This window comes from Amblyomma americanum, chromosome 10, assembly GCF_052857255.1.
Source record: "Amblyomma americanum isolate KBUSLIRL-KWMA chromosome 10, ASM5285725v1, whole genome shotgun sequence".
In the NCBI taxonomy this organism is placed as follows: Eukaryota; Metazoa; Arthropoda; class Arachnida; order Ixodida; family Ixodidae; genus Amblyomma; species Amblyomma americanum.
The window spans coordinates 37,640,881-37,662,936 of record NC_135506.1 but is presented as its reverse complement, the minus strand read 5'-3'; the positions used below and the strand labels follow the sequence as shown (position 1 = coordinate 37,662,936).

The 22,056-nt window shown below is 49.0% G+C and overlaps 1 protein-coding gene across 1 annotated transcript in view; it reads right to left on the bottom strand.

Moving 5' to 3' along the window:
- The window catches only part of LOC144107084 (uncharacterized), a 331,526-nt gene that overhangs the window by 284,313 nt on the left and 25,157 nt on the right, over positions 1–22,056 (bottom strand). The window contains exons 5-6 of the mRNA XM_077640067.1: positions 20,730–20,780; positions 13,947–14,078 (exon numbers count right to left, since the gene is read on the bottom strand). Coding sequence (XP_077496193.1) covers positions 13,947–14,078; positions 20,730–20,780 — 183 coding nt within the window. The remainder of the gene's footprint in view (positions 1–13,946; positions 14,079–20,729; positions 20,781–22,056) is intronic.

Here is a 22,056-nt window from a genome sequence, read left to right as displayed (position 1 = left end):
GTGTGCGCACAGCGCGCACTCACACGAAAAGTACGGTTTTAGGCGCACTACATGAACGACTTCAGGCCGTCGACGCTGACGGCCGGCGACCGCAGTTGCATCGGGAACAACTTCGTAGTTGACACTGTTCAGGCGGCGCAGGACTTTGTACGGGCCGAAATACCTATTGATAAGCTTTTCGCACAACCCCTTGCGGCGCACGGGTGTATACACCCATATCTGGTCACCTGACTCGTAGTGCATGTCCCTGTGCCGAAGGTCATAGTGTCGAGCATCGACGGATTGCTGTTCCTTGATGTTCAAGCGGGCCAGCTGACGGGCTTGCTCTGCTTGTTCCACGAAGTGGCCTGCTTCTGGGGTTACCTCTTCATCGCCGTACGGGAGCATCGCGTCCAACATCATGCGGACCTCTCTGCCATAGACGATACGGAACGGGGTAAACTGGGTGGTTTCCTGCGTCGCTGCATTATATGCGAAGGTGACGTACGGCAAGATCTCATCCCACTTTTTATGTTCAACGTCAACGTGCATCGAGATCATGCCCGCTAATGTTTTGTTGAACCGTTTCGTTAGGCCATTGGTTTGGGGATGATAGCTGTTGGTGGCCGGTGAGCTGTATGACTAAGCGTTAAGACGTCACGTAAGAGCCGGGCTGTAAACGACTTGCCTCGGTAAGTAATGATGGTCGATGGGGCGCCGTGTCTAAGCACGACGACGTGCATAAAGAAGTGGGCAACTTCGGCGGCAGTACCTCGCGCAAGGGCCTTCGTTACAGCGTAACGGGTCAAGTAGTCTGTGGCGACTACGATCTACTTGTGGCCGGTCGACGAGAGAGGGAATGGCCCCAGAAGGTCCATGTCGACTTTGTCGAATGGTATTTGTGGCGGCTCGATGCACTGAAGCAGTCCGGGAGGCTTCAGCGCCGGTTTTTTCTGCCGCTTGCATGGCCGGCATGTCCGGACATAACGCTTGACGCTCGTAGTGAGCTGGAGCCAGTAGTAGTTCTGCCGGATTCGGTACAAGGTGCGTGTGACACCAAGGTGGCCGGAAGTCGGTTCATCATGGCAGGCAGGGAGAAACTTCATCCCGTAAATCATACGGTATGACGAGCAGGTAAGTTGTCGGACTTGAACTAGAGTTCTTTTTATAAATCACCCCGCTCCGGAGGCAGAACGATGATAGCCTACGAGCCAGGTACCGTGGTGTCCAGGGTACCCACCTTAGAGAGGTTCTATGAGCAGACGCAACTCGGCGTTGGCACTCAGGCTGGAAACGAGCTCAGACGTGCTGACCGCTCCCAGGAAGCTATCGCCGTCGATGGTGTCTTGTGGAGGAGGTTCGACGGGAGCGCGTGACAGGCTATCAGCCTCGATGTGTTTCCGGCCGGACTTATAGTTGACGGTGAAATCGAATTCTTGCAGGCGTAATGCCCAACATGTGAGGCGGCCGCAAGGGTCCTTTAAATTTTTCAGCCAGCACAGCGAATGGTGGTCGGTGACGACGCAAAACGGTCTGCATACAAGTATCGGCGGAACTTATCTGCTGCCCAGACTACCGCTAAACATTCTTTTTCGGTGGTAGAGTAGTTCAACTCAGCTCGCGACAGTGCGCGGCTTGCGTAGGCGATTACTTTGACGACACCGTCTTGCCGCTGGACGAGAACAGCGCCAAGACCGACGTTGCTCGCATTCGTATGTACTACGTACCTCCGTGTCGGCATCTTCGTCGATATGTGCTAGGATTGGCCGCGATTCGAGTCGGCGTCCTAATTCGTCGAAGGCAGTTTGCTGCTCATTGCCCCGGGAAAATGATGCGTCATCCCGTGTTAGGAACGTCAGAGGATGGCAAGCTGGGCGAAGTTTCTAAGAAAGCGATGATAGTAGGAGCACAGGCCCAGGAAACGTTGGTCTGCTTTTTTGTGAACGGGGACCGGAAAGGCAGCAACGGCAGCAAGCTTCTCTGGGTCGGCTGGAATTCCATCAGCACTAATATTACGCCCGAGAAACTTGAATTCAGTGAACCCAAAGGGACATTTTTGTGGTTTGAGGGAGAGGTTGGCGGAACGAACGGCTACGAGGACAGTTCTGAGGCGGTGCAGATGTTCCGTGAACGTTGCGGAAAAGTAATGACATCGTCAAGATAAACAAGACATGTCTGCACTTCATACTTGTGAGAACGGTGTCCATCATTCTTTGGAAAGTGGCCGGAGCGCAGCAGAGCCCGAAAGGGAGGACGCAAAATTCGTAGAGCCTGTCCGGTGTGATGAAGGCGGTTTTCTCACGGTTCCTCTCATCGACTTCTATCTGCCAATAACCGCTCCTGAGGTCTACCGAAGAGAAGTACATGGCTTGACGAAGATGGTCGAGGGAGTCATCGATACGTGGCAGCAGATACACGTCTTTCTTTGTCACACTGTTAAGTTTCCTATAGTCGACACAGAATTACAGTGCTTCGTCTTTCATCTGCACGAGGACGACAGGAGACGACCACGCGCTGCTGGACGGTTGGATGACGCCGTCCGCGATCATCTCTTTGACCTGTGTTTGTATAGCATCTCGTTCCCGAGGGAACGCACGATAGGGCTGCTGATGGATTGGTCGAGCTCCCTCGTGCGTGATGATGCGGTGTTTAACTATGGACGTTTGTCGCACTTTAGACGACGACGTGAAACACGCACAAAGCTCCCGCAAGAGGTCCTGGAGTTGCCACTTTTCAGCGGGTGAAAGGCCCGGATTTATGCTGACCTCGTTGAGCGCTTCTGCGTCACCTCCAGGTGTGCCCTCCTAGCAAGCAAAGCATTCGGTCTCTTCCTGAACATGGTCGACGTAAGCGATGGCTGTGCCACGGAATAGATGTCGATGATCATTGCAAAAGTTGCTAACAAGGACCTCTGTCCAACCGTCATGAAGGCAGCCAAGGCCTCGTGCCACCGCAATCCCCTTAGTGGGTACGAGAGAGACATTAGGCTCGACAATCCGGAGTCCCCGATGTGGCTCGTCACAGGTAACTCTAGCGAGAATGCTGGCACGGGGAGGCACCGTAACGTTATCGTCGGCAACTCGCAGTGCGGGCCGAGAACCCTTGTGCGCCGGCTTTGCTGTGGCCATTTTGGTAGGAAACGTGAGCAAGCAATTCGGGAGGTCATTTATAGCACCGTGCTCGCGAAGAAAGTTGATGCCAAGGATGACATCGCGAGAACATTCGCACAGAAGAAGAAAAGTGGCGAAGAAGGTGCAGCCTCTAACCGTAACCCGGGCCGCACACATACCGAGTGGTGCGACATGTCCGCCGGCCGTACGTATGTCAGGGCATTCCCACGGTGTCGTCACTTTTTTCAGGGCAGTCGCAAGCCGTCCGCTAAGGATGAAGTAATCAGCGCCCGTATCAACCAATGCGCTGACCTCCTTAGTGTCGACGAGAACAGGGATGTCCAAGGACATCCTGCCTTCAGCGCGGCTTGTCGATGGCTGTTGGGAGTGACTCAATCGATGCGGCGGCGGAAGCTGGTCGGTGACTGGGGTTGCGGCGTCGGGGCGATTCGGGCGAAGTGTCGGGGAAAACTGTACGGCGATGCGGCGTTCGACGTCGGGGCGAGTCGGTCGGTGCGGCGGTGGAAGCTTTGCGGCGGATCAGAGTTCGGCGGCCTCGCCTCCAAAGGTCGCCGGAGCTAGTTTTCCCGATGAGGGCTCGAGGAACCACGTTGTGGCCAGGCATAACGGGACTCAGAAGGCGAATATCGGCGTAGAGAAGGCGAGCGCGACTCCCGGCGGGGAGGCGGACGGCGAGGACGAGGCAGGGAACTAAGTTGGCGGGCGACACACTCGGTGATGTCCTGAGGGTGCTCTCCAGGTCGTGGACGGGGACTGTCCAGAGAAAATCCGCGCAGACCCATTTCGCGATATGGGCACCGCTGATAGAGATGGACGGCTTCACCACAGTGGTAGCAGAGCGGGCGTTAATCCGGAGTGCGCCAGAGATCCGTCTTCCGCGGTGCCCGGCGCCGATCAGCCCAGTAACGAAGCGGTTGAGCAGCGTGCACCGCGACCACTGGAGGGGTGTGAGGCGAAGGCCCAGGAAATGGGGCTCGGCGGCGCATGACGTCCGCGTACGTGATTGGCTGAACAGGGGCCGGGTACGGCGCGGGAACGCATGGGGCCGGTTGCGGTGCTGGCACGACCGCAGCGGCTTGTGCCCTGAGCGCCTGCTGAACTTCCTCGCGGATGACGCTGGTAACGGAATCGATGCGATGGGCAAATGTTCCTTGAAGGTGCTACAGCTCCTCGCGGACCACGGAACGGATGAGTTCGCGAAGGGAGCTCGGATTCATCCTGGGATCGGGGTCGAACCGGTCCAAAGTGGACAGCGTCGGAACTGGACGCAGTAGCCGGGCGTACTGATTGCACCTCTGCTGCAGCAATTGCTGCATGTGCACGGCGTCGGCCAGAAACTGCACGACTTTGTGAGGCGGGTTCCGTACGAGGCCGGAAAAGAGCTGCTCTTTTACGCCGCGCATTAGGTGCCGCAGCTTTTTTTCTTCACTCATGGCCGGATCAGCGCAATGGCGAAGACGTGTCACATCTTCTACGTACTTTGCAACACCATCGTTTGGAAGTTGAATTCGGGAGGTCAGGGCACGCTCCGCGCTCTCCCGGCGTTCGATGTTGGCGTACGTGGTCAGGAGCTGACGTCAGAAGTCTGGCCACGTAGACAACGTAGTCTCACGGTTATTGAACCACGTACGGGCAGAGTCTTCAAGGCTGGAATACACGTTACGCATCTTGGTCGCGTCGTCCCAGCAGTTGAAGGTCGCTTCCCGTTCATAGTGGTCCGGCCAATCCTCGGCATCCTTGAACTGGCCACCGTGAACGGGCTTAGGTGTTCGTGTGGTCTGAAGGGTCAGATAGGTGGGCCTGGACGAAGGTAATGCCATAGTCACGGCGGGCAGTGGCGTCGCTGTGAGCGCAGTGAAAGTCGAGGGTGCGCCGTCACGAGAGAAGACCTCGGGGGACAGGCCTCGGATCCTCCGGGTGGCACGATGGACAGGGGTGGTTACAAGAGGCGGACGCGTCGAGTCTTCCGCAGGAGAAGGGAGCATCGGTCGTACCTCCACCGGTGTCACAACATGAGGAGCCGTGCAGGTAGGCGTCGTGGAGAACCCAAGATTGAGCTTTTAATTAGGGAGCCAGGAGAGCCAAGGTCCAGGTCACAGAGCCAGAGCGCCACGAGCGCCAACCATCGCTTCATCGTCGTTTCGTCTAAGCGTGGAGGCCGCGTGGGGCGTTAGGCACGTGACAATATTGTGAATGGCTGCAAACCAACGAATCATTGCGCAGCAGTGGATATTGCATATAATTTGTGAGTTGAACAACTTTGGCGCAGTTCTCTCGAAGTGGCATCGTCGGAGCAGAGAATGTCATGAGCAGTAATTTGTGCAGTCGTCCAATAGTCGAAATTGAATTTTGAAATGAAAGAAGTGTTAGCATGCACTGGTAAAACGAATCATTTAGTTTGAACCAAACATTTCGAGACGAACTGGGTGACTTCTTGAAGCTGGCTGAAATGACAGCCAGTAGGAGCCGTTAACGGCTTTCCTTTTCATTCTGTTAACCCATGGCGAAGTCATTACCGCACGTGGAGGGGAGCTTTCCCAGAGTCTTATTCAAATTCGCCATGTGAGCCGGACATTCCACAAATGAACATGGCTCCTCTTGAGCCTATTACGCGTCACGGCAAAGACGCTCATCTTCGAAGGCGGTTCTGTTCTCGATGCATTCACAGTGCTCGGCGACGGTGTTGCTTTCCGAATTCAATGACCGGACATCATTCTTGTGTTGCATCATTCTCTGTCGGAAGCCTTGCACGTAAATATAATTCGTGACTTACAGTCTGCAAAATACACGCCGTTAGGACTTACCCTTTCTCGGTACTTTATTTCTGTGTAGCAAAGGATTACCAGATTGTGTCGAGTAGTAAAAATAAAGCGGAACACTCAGCGGTAATCAACAATTGTGTAATACACGGTGTTTCACGCAACACTTTCATAAATTTTTGAAAATAGACTTTTTGAGTTACAAGAGCCCTTCTTCCGGCAAAGCGTTGTCAGTGATGTAGTACATCAGAAAAAAGCTAAGATGTGCGAACTAGTACGCTGGTTAACTCGTATCGAATAATTTAATTTTTACCTATTACTGTTGGGCTTTTCAATTATTGAGAGGTGCGTAACCCCCGCAAGTGATATCCAAATCAAGTTTTAGAGCCTTGAAAACGTGGTCATTTTCGGCGCTGTGGCTTAACAAATTTAGGCCATTTTTTGCTCTTTTGGCTGGAGAAGTTGCGTTGCCTGCAAGGTAATGGAAAGCGCATGCATTTTGGTGCGAAGTAGCCAACGTGTGTTGGGCCAGAGCGCCGAGGGTAACCGCGTTTTATAAATTCCAAAAACTGATATGGAGGATATTTACGATGGGCTACACTCCTCTCTTATTTACGAAGCATAACAATAATAGTTAAAAATCTAGCTACTCAATATCAGTTAGCCAGCCTGCGAATTGCGACGTCTTAGCTGTACAATGATGCATTACACCACCGTCAATGATATACTGAAAAAGTGCAACTCAAAAAGCCGTTTTTATTAAATAGCAGAAAATCAGGTGAAATACGTTGTATAGATGCGTTTTTCATCTATATATTTCATCACTGACTTTGAACATTTGGTTTGATGGCAAGAAGCCGATGGGTCAATAAGCCCCGATGACAATTGCATATAATTTGTGAGCTCTACGTCTTCGTCACATTTCTCTCCAAGTGGCATTGCCGTAGCAGAGCACGTTTTTTTTCCTTTTCTGAAAATTAAAGGGCGCTACATATAACGAATACTTAGTACGAATACACATGTAGCACTGTTTAATTTTAAGAAAAAAAAATGCATTCCCAACTAGCCCCGCAACGAGTTTTCTTAAGAGAGCATGTTTTGAACAGAGATTATATGCATTGGTCGTTTTTTAAAAATAAGAATTTTGAAAGGAAACAGAAGTTGGAAAATGCGGACGCAGCCAATAATTCATTTCCAACCGAACATTTCAAGACCAATCGGTCCCTTCTTGAGGGGTGACTGAAATGTTAACCGGTACCAGCAGGGAACAGCGTTCGTTTTCATTTTCTAACACGTGGCGCAGCCAAACTACGCGGAGGGTAGCTTTCCTCGAGTCCTGTTCAAAGTTGCCTTCGTAAGCCGGATATTCTATGAATCGCAGCGGCTCCTCTTGAGCGGACTACGTTCCACAGCCAAGACCCTCATCTCCGAAGGCGATTCTGTGGCTGATGCGATCGCAGTACTCTGCGAGGGTGTTGCCTTCCGAATTCATTGACCGGATGTCGTTCTTGTGTTGCAGCATTCTCTGAGCGAGGGTTTTACCCGCCGATGAATGAGGCCGTGCGTAAAAGCATGGCATTTTGTAAATCACATCCAGGTGTTTCTCTGCGGGGAGACGGTCTTCGGGTCGTGGTAGAAAGCGCCCGCTCATTGAAACTGGCTCGTGAGACACGTAGATAAGTTTTCGCATAAAAGGACAAGAATGGCCCAGCTTCTTCATGCTTTTTTTCCTTTTTGCACTGTAAGACTTAACTGCACGACCAACTGGCTAAGCACTTTGTTTTCTCGAAGAGATTCTATTTTTCTGATTTCAAATTATCATTCACAATTATCTGCTTCTTGTTTTCAGCGCTGGCAGCTCGTCCAGCTAGAGGGCCGCGGGCTGCCAGGGGTTGTGGCCAGTGTTATGAAGGCTGTTATGTGCATTGGCGTCCAGCTCAAGTTCAACAAGAAACCTTTTGTTTTGACAAGGCTCTGAAGAGGGGCTAAAGGTGATATTTTTATTTTTAATCCTTACTTCGTGTAGTAGCAATCTTAGGTAATATTGTTCAAAATTCAGTTTGCCAAATAACTTTATTTTGCGGTTTCTATGTACAGATGCCATCACCAAAAAGAAGAAGGCTGCCGTGCAAGTTTTCTAGGCCTACAACAGCAGGCGGCTGCCCGCAGCATGAGGCGGCCGTAAAACGCGCATGGCTGAGGTGCTAACTAGGATAGCACTTGGGTCTTTTCTTATTGCAGCCGCTCACTTGAGCCCGGGGCTTGCTTCAGCAGTGGACACTTTGACGAGGCGGTCGAGCCCTTATGATACCCTACAGGAATAATTAATCGCTTCCGCGCAGCCTTCACACGCCCGCCTAGACCTATGGCTCTTAGCTATGTTTTTAATCAACGTTGTAACATTAAACTTGCTTGTTTACTCATTTTCCTTGCATTAACAATTAAATGTAGCATTTACAAACTCATTACATACAAAATGGTTGCCAAAATGAAACATTCGTCATAGATGGAGTTGACTGTGCAAAGCACAGAATCCATAATGAGCAATGTTATTGAACGACTAATGGGACTGCTTGCTTATGAGTGCAGCTGGATGCCTGTAATAAACAACAAGCGGGTAAGCTTTGGTGGAAAATATTATTAGCCAATGCGTGTGGCTGGATGCCTGTGGGGAACAATCGTTGGATTAGCTTGGGTGGGCACAATTCGGTAGCCAGCGAGTGTGGCTTGGTGCCTGCGATAAACAACCGGTGAATAAGCTTGACTGGGAAATATTGGATAGCTGGCGAGCTGGGCCCGCTTCCTGTGATGAATAAGCCAATGAGCAATCTTTGATGGGTAGTACTGAATATCCAAGGGATGACAATGAAGCCAGTCAATAACTTGTATGCATTACTGGCTGCTTACTGGGAATTTACTTGGCCAGATTATTATATACGGCTGGGTTCAATTTGCTGATAATCGGGGGAAGAATAGCTGCGACAAGCAGCAATTGATGCCCCTAACTGGAAGGAGAAATGTTATGGGGGAGCGACCGTCCCGAGCAAAGCCGGTTCGGAAGCGTAAGTTCACGTCTTGCCTGTGTACCATCTTAGAAGCCTGTTACTACCCATCGGTGTTCCATAAAAGGCCGGAAAAAGCCCCCTTTATCGCTTTTATGCATGCACGCTATACGTATCATCGGCTGGTGCTGTGTAACAAGTCCATCAGGCTGCCCTTGTAGGTCCCACTCGATGCTGAGTTGCAAAAACCGCTGATATCCCACGTCGGGCCCCTATGGTCAGCCCGTGCCAGGCCCACAAGGACCGGAAGTTCAGACCCCATTGTGCTACTGGTGTAATAATAACACAAGTTTCTACCACTTTCTTCAAGTGTAGTCAGATAACTCTCAGTTCAAGGTTTTTGAAGTGTACAAAAAAAAAACGACTTCGAGTTTTTGGGAACGTCACTTTGCCATGCCTCCAAAATTTAAACGATTGAAACCGGGTTGGGGAGCGTGAGGAGCAATATGTTAATAGCATCAGTGTTTCTGACTGCATCTTATATTAAAATGTATTGATTAACGAGTTGATTTTAGTACTTTTTCTTTGTCATGAGCAGTTGAAAAATAAGCTTACATCCTTGCAATAGCACTGGTGTATATTTTTTGGGATAACAATTTACACATTTTCGGGCAGGTCAGAAACGCTAGCCAGACGATGCACTATACTGTCTCTCATTTCTTGCCACGATCACTAAGTTGTCTGCCAGGAGGTATTTTTCGTTTTCCGTTTTCTTCAGTAACACAGCTTTTGTGAACACTGCCTTGTTAACCGCAATCAGATAGTTGTTGACATAAATGGAACTCATAACTGGAAATCTGACAAATATATCTAAGAAAGAAATACGCGCTTTCAGCTACTTGCTCACAAAATATACTTTCTTTGCCCTCGAAAGATAACAAAATTATTTTAAGCCTGCTTACAGCATTTTGGCTTCATTAAAGCGAAAGCTGATTGTCATTAGCAGGAATGTGGTCTGGAATTCCAGACTGATTTTGGGGCTTCACTGGCAAACGCTCTGTTGGGTGTCCCACAGTTTACTGAAAAATTTGATGTCTCAGACTGGTTTTGGCATCTGTAAACTAACCTGTATATTCGACTTTGTGCTGGCCGTTTTTGCTTTGATCGTTTTCTCGGTAAACTTTCTGCGGTCCAGGCTTCGACAGGTACAACCTTTGAGCATCGCGATGCATAAGCCTCCCTTGCTGTATTACCGTATTTATCTATCCTGTACATAACCCATAGGGGAAGGTTGAGGGGGCGGCAGAAGGTTTTGACCTCGACTAAGCTATAAATTAGTGCGAAGTAAGTTCAACGCTGACCAATTGAGACAGTTTACTCTTGCCCCCACTTCTCGTGTTAACGACTCTAAACTTGACGTTGTAGTGGGTGATTGTCCCTGGCCAAGCCAGAGGAGCATCCATGAGCAGAAAGATGCGGTTAGGTGCTGGTCGCTTCGCTGACCGTACTGCTACCACGAGCGCACTTTGACGCCAGGTATTTCTAAGCAGTGCGCAGTAATGTGGGCGTCGGCCTGCGGAAGCGCCGTAGCGCTTTCTCCAGGACAGAGCGCCAGGTCCCTGCCACTCATGTTGACGGGTCCCGTGCTTATAGCGGGATAACATGATCGCCACTGCGGAAACCAAAAGTTCCTGCGTGCGCAGAAAGTTGCTTTGATATTCTGATCATTTCGTGGCCGCTGCTGCTATGAGGCTACGAATAATTACTTCCTTATTGTATATTTTCACAAAAAAAAAGAAGACGGCAGTGGCGCAAGACGGAGTTCTCGCGGTAGACCACTAGCCTCTTAATCATCTCTTGCCCGTCGTCGATAACGCCTCATTCTTCAGCTAGCCGCCGCGTAACAATTGGTGCGAGGTGATGGGGAATCTTCGGCATCCTGGTGGTTCGGCGTCTAGCGTCAGCCGGTGTCGTTGGCCCTGAGTTCTTGGCCTTCGTCGCCGGGCAGTACCTTAGCCATCCAGACCCGAACCGACCTCGCCATTCCTAGTCCCCACATCGTTCGCCGCCCAGATCACCCGACACAATGAAAAGCACACGACCCTAGCACCTGACCTTCCGACCCCACCAACCCCAGACGCTGCTCACATGTCAAGACACCGTTCCCCTGCCCATGCCGTTCGGCACTCCTGGGGCCTTGGCCGTCGGCTCCTGGCAACCTGCGGCCCGGAGGCTACCTGGACCGGAACTGATTCGTTCATCTCTTTCATCGTGGTGGCCAGCGCTTCACCACCTTGCCATTTCTGTTGTGCCGCTGAAGCCCGTCATCATTTCGCGCGTCCCTGCGTCGATGTCTTCTTCTGTTTACGATCGGGACAATCGGTTGGTAGGCCCTAGTGGTGTCACAATGAAGAAGCTGGCAGTGGCACAGAACGTAGTGCTCGCCTTAGGTAAGCATCTATTAAGTCATCTCTTGTCCGTCGTCCATCACGCCTCATTCTTATGATGGCCGCCGTGTAACAACATCCAATCGGGGGATTCCTTTACGCATTGGGCCAATACCAGTTCCACTTCAAATTGTGGATGAGTTCACTCCGACCCTACCATATAATAGACTTCGTGGTTAGCTCAGGTGGTAACACCACTGCCACGGGCAGGTAGATTTTGCGGTTTTGAAGCGCGGACCAGTAAAATTTTGTTCAGTTATGAATTTTTCTGAAACCTGTAAAACTATGTTTCGTAGTCGTATAGATACGCTTGGGTGTATATTAATAGTTACTTTCTTTCTCATTACAGATACACACCACCTCAGGGGATTCCCTACAACACTGCAAGCGTACCGTTCCCATTTCCAGCTGTAGATAAATTCGCCTTCGCGGTACCATCTGCTAGCGTTCCTGGTTAGACCTTTCAGTAGCACTACTGCACCGGACAGGCGGTGGTCCGGGTTTCAAAACCAGGACGAGGAATAATTATTCTTCAACTACGATGTTTTTCTCAAAACCGTATTGATTTCATTTGTATCCGTACTCTTCTGCTAGGGTGAATACTAATGAGTACTGACTCCCTCATTAGCGATAGTCCTGGTTTTAGCCTGAGCACAATAACATAGGTGAAATAGCACGAACAAGTATTTGTGAATTGCATGCCATTTTCTAAAGAATAGTGCTACCGTGAGTAAAGTGGTCGGGAACAAACGCACTGTGTCTCCGTTTCGTGCATAGGAGCCGATGCGGGCGACCATAATTAAGATTCCTCAGCAGCGCGAACACAGCGAGCGCAATGAACGCCTAGTTTATGGTGGAACTGCAACCTGTCCTGATTAGTGATGTTGGCCGTTACCTGATCTAGCTCTTATCAATGCAGGCAGTTCGGAAGAGTTTTTGTCTGCGTGGCAGCAGAACTGGATAGAGGTTTACAACCTCGTTACAAATTCCCGTTGGTCAAATCTTGGCACCCGCCTTGCTCATTTTCGTTTGTTGTGATAAGCATTGAATACGCATGAACTCTTCCAATTGTGTGTAGTGTTCTCAGATGCTTTGGCGATTTATACATGAGTTGACACTGCTTTTAAAACACAGCACAGCTGTGAGCACCGTTATGATGGTCGTAATGACAGCAAAGCTCAGGTGAAGTTGTTACCACCACAGCGGTTATCTTGCAAGGCAGTAGTGCACACATTAAGAAATAAAATGACTACACCATTGGTAAACTGGATGGTCATGCGATGGTTTGTCCACATTGTGCTTTAGGGAATTTTGGAGTTTAACAATTTGTCTCTCTTGTTGTTAGGCACTTTTCCGTGCTCCTTTGGCCTTTGTCCTGTGTTCGTCCCGCAGCATATTTTCGGTTATTGCCACCGCATACATGCTGCATCCTGGAGACGGCGCTATAAGCCGGCTCCGTCCACTAACCCTCCCATAATGTGACTAGTGTGCCACGCCGTCGCTGAGAGCTTAATGTGAACTGCGGTTGAAAGCACGCTGGCACGCATATGTCGCGTCTTGAAACCACTTCATGATGGAATCCTCAGCGAAGTTAAAATGAACTTGGCCCAGAATTGTAGCGAGCACAAAGTGAGCGCAAGGCACAAGGAAGCGCCTATGTGCACGGGCTGGTCACGTCTTCGCCGACGCTGGAGATGTCGGATGGTCATACTGACCTCTTTAGCTACTGCTACTACTACTCGACCGATGCCTGGAACCTTATCGTCAACAGGCGGCGCCCTGAAACAGTCCGACCACCTGTGCATCTGCGTGCGTCTTCCCTTTTGGTGGGTACCAGTAGTTGTAAGTATTGCTTCAATGTTGATGTCGTGGCACTGCACCTTCGATATTGCTTGAATTGTTAAACGCAGTTCCACTTCCAGTGGCTTTTACGTAAGCATAATAAAGTTACGCCGCAGCATCTCCCACTGAAGACAGTCGCTCAATATTTCAAGTTCTGCTGTGAAAATAAGCTTTCGCCTTTGGGCTCCTATAAACAGCTGCTCAAAAAACAAATAATCAACGAAATGTACCTGCACCCCTCGGCACACATTACCAGAGATTAAAGTGTTTCCGGACCTGTGATTTAAATTCCCAGCTTCATTTTGAGATATGCTGTTTCAAAATTCTTCGACTGTTATAGTCACCTTCATGCCTATCGATTAAGCGCAGATACATCATTCTAGTATGCACCTCGTCTACGGCCCAAGTAGAATAAAGCAGCAAATGAGCTACTGCTAACGATAAATTTGGCACCTACTTGTTCGTTTCACTTGTTCGTCTTCAAAAAAATATATTTGAACAAAATGATAACAGTTACCTCTTATCTGGCTGCGCAAAACTTGTACCAGTGCCAAGGAAAAAGCGCCTCTGAACAATTATGTGTGCAAATTAAATCAGATGAACACGTACTGATTACATTCTCCAGCTTCAAAAACCTTACGCCTACATGTAACTCTTCCCACTCTCTTCCCTCCAGCTGTTGTTCGTTGCAAGAGTGTCCGTGAATAATAATAGAGCCAGGAAGAACAAAAGGCACTCTTTACGCCAATAATATGCATTTTGTTGACCACACGTTTGTTATCTTACCGTAGTTAGTACTCACTTCACCGCCAAAATCCCGTCCCACCAGTTGCGCAATAAGCTTTTGGCAGAGGGAGAAAATAAACGATGAATTCACTTCGATCCTGCCATATGGTCCATGCGTGCACCAGAGTCCAACTGCAAAGAGAAGAGCAGCACAAAGCGGTCATGTCATTTTTGAATTTGCGTATTCCGCAATTAGTCAAAAATGATACAAATGACGCTCTAATTTTTCAACCTGGACAAGCGTCACCCGTATAACATCTGCAGTGTAAAAATTATGGAAATATGTAGTGCATAACAAGACCTGGCAGGGAAAAAATATCGAATCCACGTGTACACTATTGATTCAAGAATGAAAGAGCAGAAAAAATGCTTATCAAGCATGCTAAGATCTACTAGCTCACTGAGTTGGCGTTCATTCTCCTCTCATGCACGGGTTCTGGCGCTAGGCCCGTCGTTGATAACGATGCCACAATATCATGCCACTGCAGCTCTGGCCCTGATGTCGCTTCAAGGGCGCACTTCACGGAGCTATTTGGATTACTAGCGATTTCTTCATCCTCAACTCATCACACCTTATCCCAAACCCCGCCTACATACACATAAAGGTGCAAAACAAGAATTAGTAACCAAGCTTGCCTTGACAGATCTACAATTTTTTCAACAAAAATTCGGGCATTCCTACCAAACAAAACCGACCATGAATAAATTTCAAACTCAGTTCTCGAGACTTTCCTAGGATAATCAGTACTAGTTTCTCATTTCCGGTCTAATATAGTCTAATCCTAATCCGCGCTGTGCTTTGCAAATGCAGGAAGCGATGTGTAGTACTCGAACTTACAGGCAGTGGATACAAGCCAAGAGAGTCTTTAATACACTCTTATCTACTCGTTACATTGCGGTTGCCCTTTTTTTCTTTGTCTGAGACAGCGATCAAGTGATCAATTAAAACGAAAACTGAAAGATTTGGCACTAGGTGGTTCATCTTTTCAGAACGAACTTGCGCTAAACAAAAATAAGAAGCCAGGGAAAGGAGATGAGACGTTCTAGCCACCACACTAAGAAAACAACATGCCATTTAATGCACACACTTATATGTGTTTCAATGTGCGTCATTTTCTTCTTCTTGCAGTCGTGTTGCATGAGGTTTTTGAAGGCAGTAGCCTCGAGTACTAGTCGTGAAGCCTCCTTCCAATTGCTCATTTGCCGGGCCATTCACTTACGCATCTCCCCTGCTCGCTCTGACTGCTGCCGCTGCCGACCCTCGCCTGCACGCCCAAAAAGCGTCGAGCCCTATGATAATCTAGAATATTCCCTGTTCTTTGTCCCATTGTAATTCAACTCCCGATCACCCCATTCCCATAAACCCCCCCCCCCCCCCCCTACGTGGTGGCCCTGACTAAACTGAGACCAGCTGACGGGCAAGTTGGCAACGACGACCTAGCGCGGGATATTCTCGATGGCTAATTGTGTGTCAGAATAAAGCTGTTTACTTCTCTCGCTCAAAGGTCAGGCTTCCTACGCAGCTGAGTATCCAAGAAGACGGCGAATGTTTGGCTGGCCAACATATTGGACCCGCCACTGGATAACATGTTTGTCACTCTTTGGCTTTTAAATGCTGCTTCTGATTGTGGTCCCTGTTGTAGATTTTTCTTGCGGAAGTCTCGGCCCCTTTTGTGTCCTATGCTGTTCAGAGCGCTGAGCGAAATTCTCGCGGATATCCTTGCAGCGAAACTTGTCAAGGGGACCCTTTTGGCGCGGAGCCTTGCTGCCGACCGGCAAAGGAAAACAGAAGAGATTAAATTTATTTAAACCGAGTAGACGTCAAAAACATGCGTTTATCCCGATTGGCTCATGTTTTGCTTTGCTTGGTCGTCGGCACAACTGGCAGTGATATTTGGCTGAGGTGAAACTCTGACGGAGGTTAGGCTTATCTGATCTGTTCGTGCCCCTCCTTTAAGTTGTTGAAGATGACGATGTGCACAGCACTGCGTGAGAGTGTGTTGCAGTTTAACATGAGTTGTGATGGGCTGTGACGTCAGGCTGGTGCTTTCGTACTCTGGCCAGGGAAGCTGATCTGTTCGCGTCGCCACTGGTTCGAATCCCAGTCATGGCATTATTTATTTCATTTATTTTTATTTCTCTAGGCACGAACGCACAAACTCCTCAAACCCACAATATCGCAAGGTCTTCCTCGGAGCTTCCGCATCACAAAAGTGCTTTGACACAAAAATTAATTGACGATTACGAAAGCCGTAAATACGAAATTTCAGCACAGCTTTTCACACGCCACCTACCACCGCTGGCAGGAGGCGTTTTATACGGGGCTAGGAACCTTCCCGTATCTTCCTATGCCAAACACTTTCCGTTTGCACATCCTCCGCTCTCGCCGTGCCAGGTGGCGTTTTACTTTGCTACTACCTGGCACAGTTGCCAGGTGGCGTGTTGTGCCGAAGGCGATTACTAAGACGCGGAATCCATGAACGGGCGTCTAAGAGCTGCGCTCTAAAACTATCAATACTGAGGATTTCGGCACTCTGTGAACTAAGGCGCCGCTGTGAGCGGGACGGCAGAATTGCGGCGCCGAAGCATGTACACTTTGTGGTACAGTAGCGGTTTTAGAGAACGTGAGAGCGCCTATTTCAGCAGGCACGGCTGTTTGTGCGATGCCACAGCGGTTTAATCGTGCTGCGAGGGGAAGGCGCAATAGATTTTGCTACATCATCGCGACTTATACGATGATGTTCGGCTGCGCCTCCCACAATCTCGTGTAGTCATCAAACTAAGGTGGGCGCTGACTACGGACCCTTCTGAACTCTGTACATATCCGCAAGCACAAGCCGACCTCTCTTGGCCAGGTAAAATAAAGTACGCAGACCTACCCTCGTGATAAACACTATTAATCCTTGGTTTGCTACCTCATGCGCCAGGCTGCCTTCCCCGTCTGCAGCGCACTAGCACAGAACCCTGGCGACGAGCACAGGACTCAAAAATCATTTAATCTAGCAAAGTAGCATCGCAGAAAAACCTTGACCCGGCTGAGGAGGCATCAGGCGGCACAGCGAACACTGGCTCAGCTAGAGTGAGCCCAGGTTGTGTGGGGCACATCGAACCGTACGAGTCGACGAGCGACTGGCCGTCGAACAAAAAGAGCCGCAAATAGTTCTTTATTGGTCTCTAGATCTCCCGGCAAACACAGTCCCGAAGTCACTGTCATCGCCGAAGCTACAGTCGGCCCGGACATTCAAAGCACTCAAGAGCTTCCTGAGAGAATGCGTAGCAGCACATACCTTCGCAAATCCTCGCTCATTTGTTCGCCTGCGCCCCTGACCATCATGTCGCCAATTTGTGCATGCTGAAACCTATGGCGTTCCTTCCCTCAACGCCTGTACTGGCGAGCTTATCCACTACGGTGACATTCGCAGCCGCAACTGCGCCCACACATTCCGTGTTTTTGTCGCCGCCACGAATCAGCGCGGCCACTTCTGCCACTCTCTCCTCCAACAACTCAACATGCGGATCTGGCGTAACGAGTGTCCTTACACACGGCACTAACCTGCCCGTAGCAGCACAGTCAATTGCAGTCTCAGCTGCTGGTCACAAGAAACACATTCAGGCGCTCCCCAAAATTCCGAAGACACATAAGCCCACCCTGTTTGTATTTCTTCCTCGAAGCCACCAATCAGTTCAGCCTTTGTCTGGAAACGAAAACAGATACTCCCCGGAATATTCTCTGCGCTCCAACTGGGATACCACGCGAATTTGCCTTCCCCACAGCTGAATGAGGCCGCGTCAATTTAGCGAATTCGAGGTGCTTCACAAGCCATGCTCTTGTTTGTGGCGGTCCCAAGTCTGGACACTCCCGGACAAGGTGGTCCGGCGGACTACACGCGTAGCAGCACCTGCATGCCTGTCAGCCTGAACTCCTTCTCTCTGAACCTGTTCTCCCCGTACAAACACCTACGTCCTGTCTCTCAACAGCGACCTCAGTGTCGCCACTCGAGCTTTCCAGTCTGCGGTCTGTCTTTACCGCTTTCCGGCCTACCTCGAAATTCTTCGCAATGCCCGCCCCATTCTCCGGACGCACCGCATCTTGTTTCACGCCTGCCGCAACTTCTCTGATCTCTCTCTCATGCCGCAATTTTTCAGTTGCCAATACTGCTTCTGAAATTTTCAGTTTCAATTTCAACAACGCTATCTTATCGGCGAAAGAAAACCCTGACCCTCCGCTGGCGCATGCTACCTGGGCGTTCACAACCAGCTCCATCTGCCCACCTCCTACTCGTCGATTCCCATCCTCTCCACTCACACTATGCCCCAAAACTGTCATAGTGCCCAGCGTAAGGACCCACAAGACACCGATCTGATTCACTGTAGTAAATGGCTTGGCCTGCTGGTTCACGCCCGAGATGGTCGCTAAGCCCTGTGTCCTTTGTTGCCGTTTTGATGAGTTCCATGACCGGTCCGCTTCCCGTCGGGAGGTCATGTCGACTGCGCCACTCATGCAGGCTGCTTCCTCCTTCCTCTATTTAGTTTTCCTCTCCTGTCGATTCAGCCAGACCACACCAAACATTTCGATTACACAGTGCCTAATTTATTTACATTTATTCACTATTGCGGGGGCACCACTCTGCCGTCGGGATGCGGCCTCTCGTATCAGCATCCACCATCCGTCTGTCCCGTTCTTCTCGGTCGTCTCTCCTCTCCTACCGGTCCTCCTTTCCAGCTTGCTCTCTCTCGTCCTTGCTTCCCCGTTGCTCTCTTCAGCCGGCTCCTTGTAAAGGCATCTTCACTGGTTCCCGCAATCCGACTGCCATTACGGAGGTGCCGCCTCTCCCAGGCGCAGACTTTGTTCTTATCGGGCAACACCCTTCTCTCGCGTATTTCGCAGGGGCCATCATCTCGCCACGGCCGTCAGCCACGTACCCGGTGCCAACTGCTGCCCCCTCGGCCAGTGCACGCGGCCATTTTTTGGGCGCGCCGGTTCGCCCGCGGGTACACGCACATAACCGCGGCGTCCTTGTGGCTGCCGAACATCTTCAGGCCTTCGCCGTCCTCCAGGCGCCGCTGCCAGCCGCTCTTCATATCACTCGGGGGGTCTCCCATCCATTATCGCCTGAGCCGCGCGAACGCCCACACAAACACACCACAGGTTTTACTCGCCCAGAGTTAGCCAACGGCGCGGCCGAGAAAGCCCGACATCAATAGGCCGAAAACAAGGTCTCAGTTTACGTATAGCAAGCAGACCCAACAACGTTTTGTATTTTTTGATGGGGCAGGTGCAGTGTCTGTGTGCTGGTCTCTGTCATGTCCGGCTCATGTCATGTCATGTCATGTTCTGCTGCGCTTATCATAATCTCAAGTAATCATCAAGCAGATGCAGAGGCGTAACGCCACTGCGACCACCAGAGAGCTTAATGCGGAACGTAGAAGTGCAAAGCACAATCGAATCCTAAGTAACTCATACACATCTACAGCAAACCGGACGTCACCAACGATAGAGGACGCAGTGGCCAACGATATCACGATTTGACGGTATGGGAATGCAAGATATTAGAACAAGCATCCATATTGTACTGACACCGGGACACACTTGCACGAACGCGAGAAATGCTGCCGGGCCACATGGGGACATGATCACTCAAGCCCACCAGATACGATCTATCCCCGTCCGATATATCACGACATAGCATCGCGGCATATTGCACTTGGGGCTGCCCGCTTCGGGTTGTGGAAGAGACGCCGACCGACTTACCACGCGCAGCTCTGATGGCCACGAAAACACTCAGAAAGAAGTTAATTCTGGACCAACACCCCAATCCCTCCTAACTGCTCAAAGGCGTCGGAGAGTCATCCCTCTCTTAGAATAAAAGCTTGATTCTTTCATTCATCCATCCCCCTCTCTCGACGTGGTTCACGTTTGAGTTCATAAGTGGTGATTACGAACGGATTAAAAAAAATGAAGACGTTTTGCAATGCGCTGTGCGACAGGCCCACAGTTAATCATTTAGCGAGAAAGACTACGCCTAAAGAAGCTGCATGCGAAGGTACTTTGTATATGCCTAGGTTAGTTCGGATACAGCAGGTGTATTTTTCTGCTTGATGCCTTTTCCGACTCGAATCTTCTCAGCTTTTGAGATAAGCTCGACTTAATGATAGACCTTACACAGCTTTATGCTTCACCTTTCGTTCACATTAATCTGCAACACAGGGTTAGTCGCTGATTCCCGGCAATGTTCGCCTGAATTTACCATGAATTCAAGCGTAAAGTATTTAGTGCCCACGACATACCAAGACACTACCAACAAACAATAAGAAAATAATAATATATATTCAATAAAAAGGTACTCTCAGCCTACACAATAATTGCTTGTCGGAAGAAAATATTTCAAGCACGGGCTAACAGAAACGCAAAAATGAAGAGAAGGCTGGAACTACTTACTTACATAGTTGAACGGGATTGTGTTAAGCTGTATGTTGCTGGTACTCGCCTATGCAGCATAAGCGTATGCAGCATAAGCAGCATATATTTGAGCTTCGCTCTTTCAAAAAGTAAAGTGTTTATACCATTAACCAAATGCAAGAATTATTAACTGCGTCATTAAAAAGTTTTTGCAGAAGATTTGCTACAACACTTTAAAAGGTAGGGAATCAAGATATGAATAATTTTTTCCTCCAAAGCTTACCACTATCAGATATTGAATAGAATATTGGGACACATAAATCATATGGCAGCAGTATTGGGTTGTCTAATGTAATCAAACCGTGAATACAAAACTTTCTCACGAAAAGGCTTAGGCTTCCTAGTCGATGCTGTAGATTCCATTGTTGTAGTATCTGCAAGACACGAAACAAATTTTCACTGAATGGTTACTTTCCAAAGCACTGTCACACAATCGCCGAACATAAGGGCCAGTTCGCCACAGTAATAGAGTAGCGCGAATGTTGTGGAGAGATCATTTCCAGCTTATCATGTTGTAGTTGGAGGGAGAACACAGTAACCCCGTGTCTGTCTGACGATGCTACTTTCGTAACGCCTGGACAAATACACAGAAGGAATGATAATAAAGCGAATGAAATCGAGAATATGTGCAGTTCTCTATTTCATGTATACACATTATAGTTTTGAAACGCATCACACTGGAAACCCGCTCTCCCCCAACAGCCTGCGCCAACAAAAATCCTGAGTACTACTGCTAACTCCTGTTATGATACCTTTCATAAAACACAGTTAAGGACTAAATGTTCTGCCTATCGCGCGCAATATCTGTCGCAGAAATAATAATTATTCTAATACGGTTTACATTTGTACCTATGTCTCATGAGCCTCAAAATATTATTTTCCCTAATGCTTACGCTTTTCTTTTTGTTCGCCTTTCCTCAACAAATTGAGCCTTTTTGACTTCACTTCAAACTTGAAGCCAATTGCAGAATTTTCAACGTACTACATGATGTTTCCACTCATAAAGATATTGCCAAGAATTGCTAGATATTTTTTGTCTAATTAATGTAATTGAAATGATCATGACTTTTTAGTCAGAATAAAAGCGATTCCTTCAACCTTCAATGAGTTCTCTCCAGCGCTGAAGTGGTGTTACACTGCGCTATAAACACACGTATACTTTTTACTAGAATAATGTGTATCAAGACACATATTTTCTAGATCTTTTTAGATATCTTGAACATAGATATTTTCTAGAAGCTTTCAGCGAGCTCACTGAAGAGATTATCCAGCAAAACGCCGATCATAGCAACACGCAAGGCTAGGAATATCAGGCAAAATGCGTGGGTGGTGTGTGGCATCGTCGCTTGCGATAAACCTGCCCGGAGTGCAGGGATGCGCGATACTTTTGATGACCAACGGTACTTTACCACGCACTGACGTCACAAAGAATAATGGCGCGTTTCTATTTTGCCTCCACTGATATATCGCTGCTGCGTACTAGATTTGACCGTGGGCAAAGCAGCTTAACGTCACAGCCACGCAGACACCATGGCTTCTCGTTGTGGTTTAAAATTTCTTCACACCTCTTCACACTAGCTAAAAGTGACTAAGTACTGAAGTGTGGGATTTCAAGTTGTATATTAAGCCATGAAAAATATATACACACAA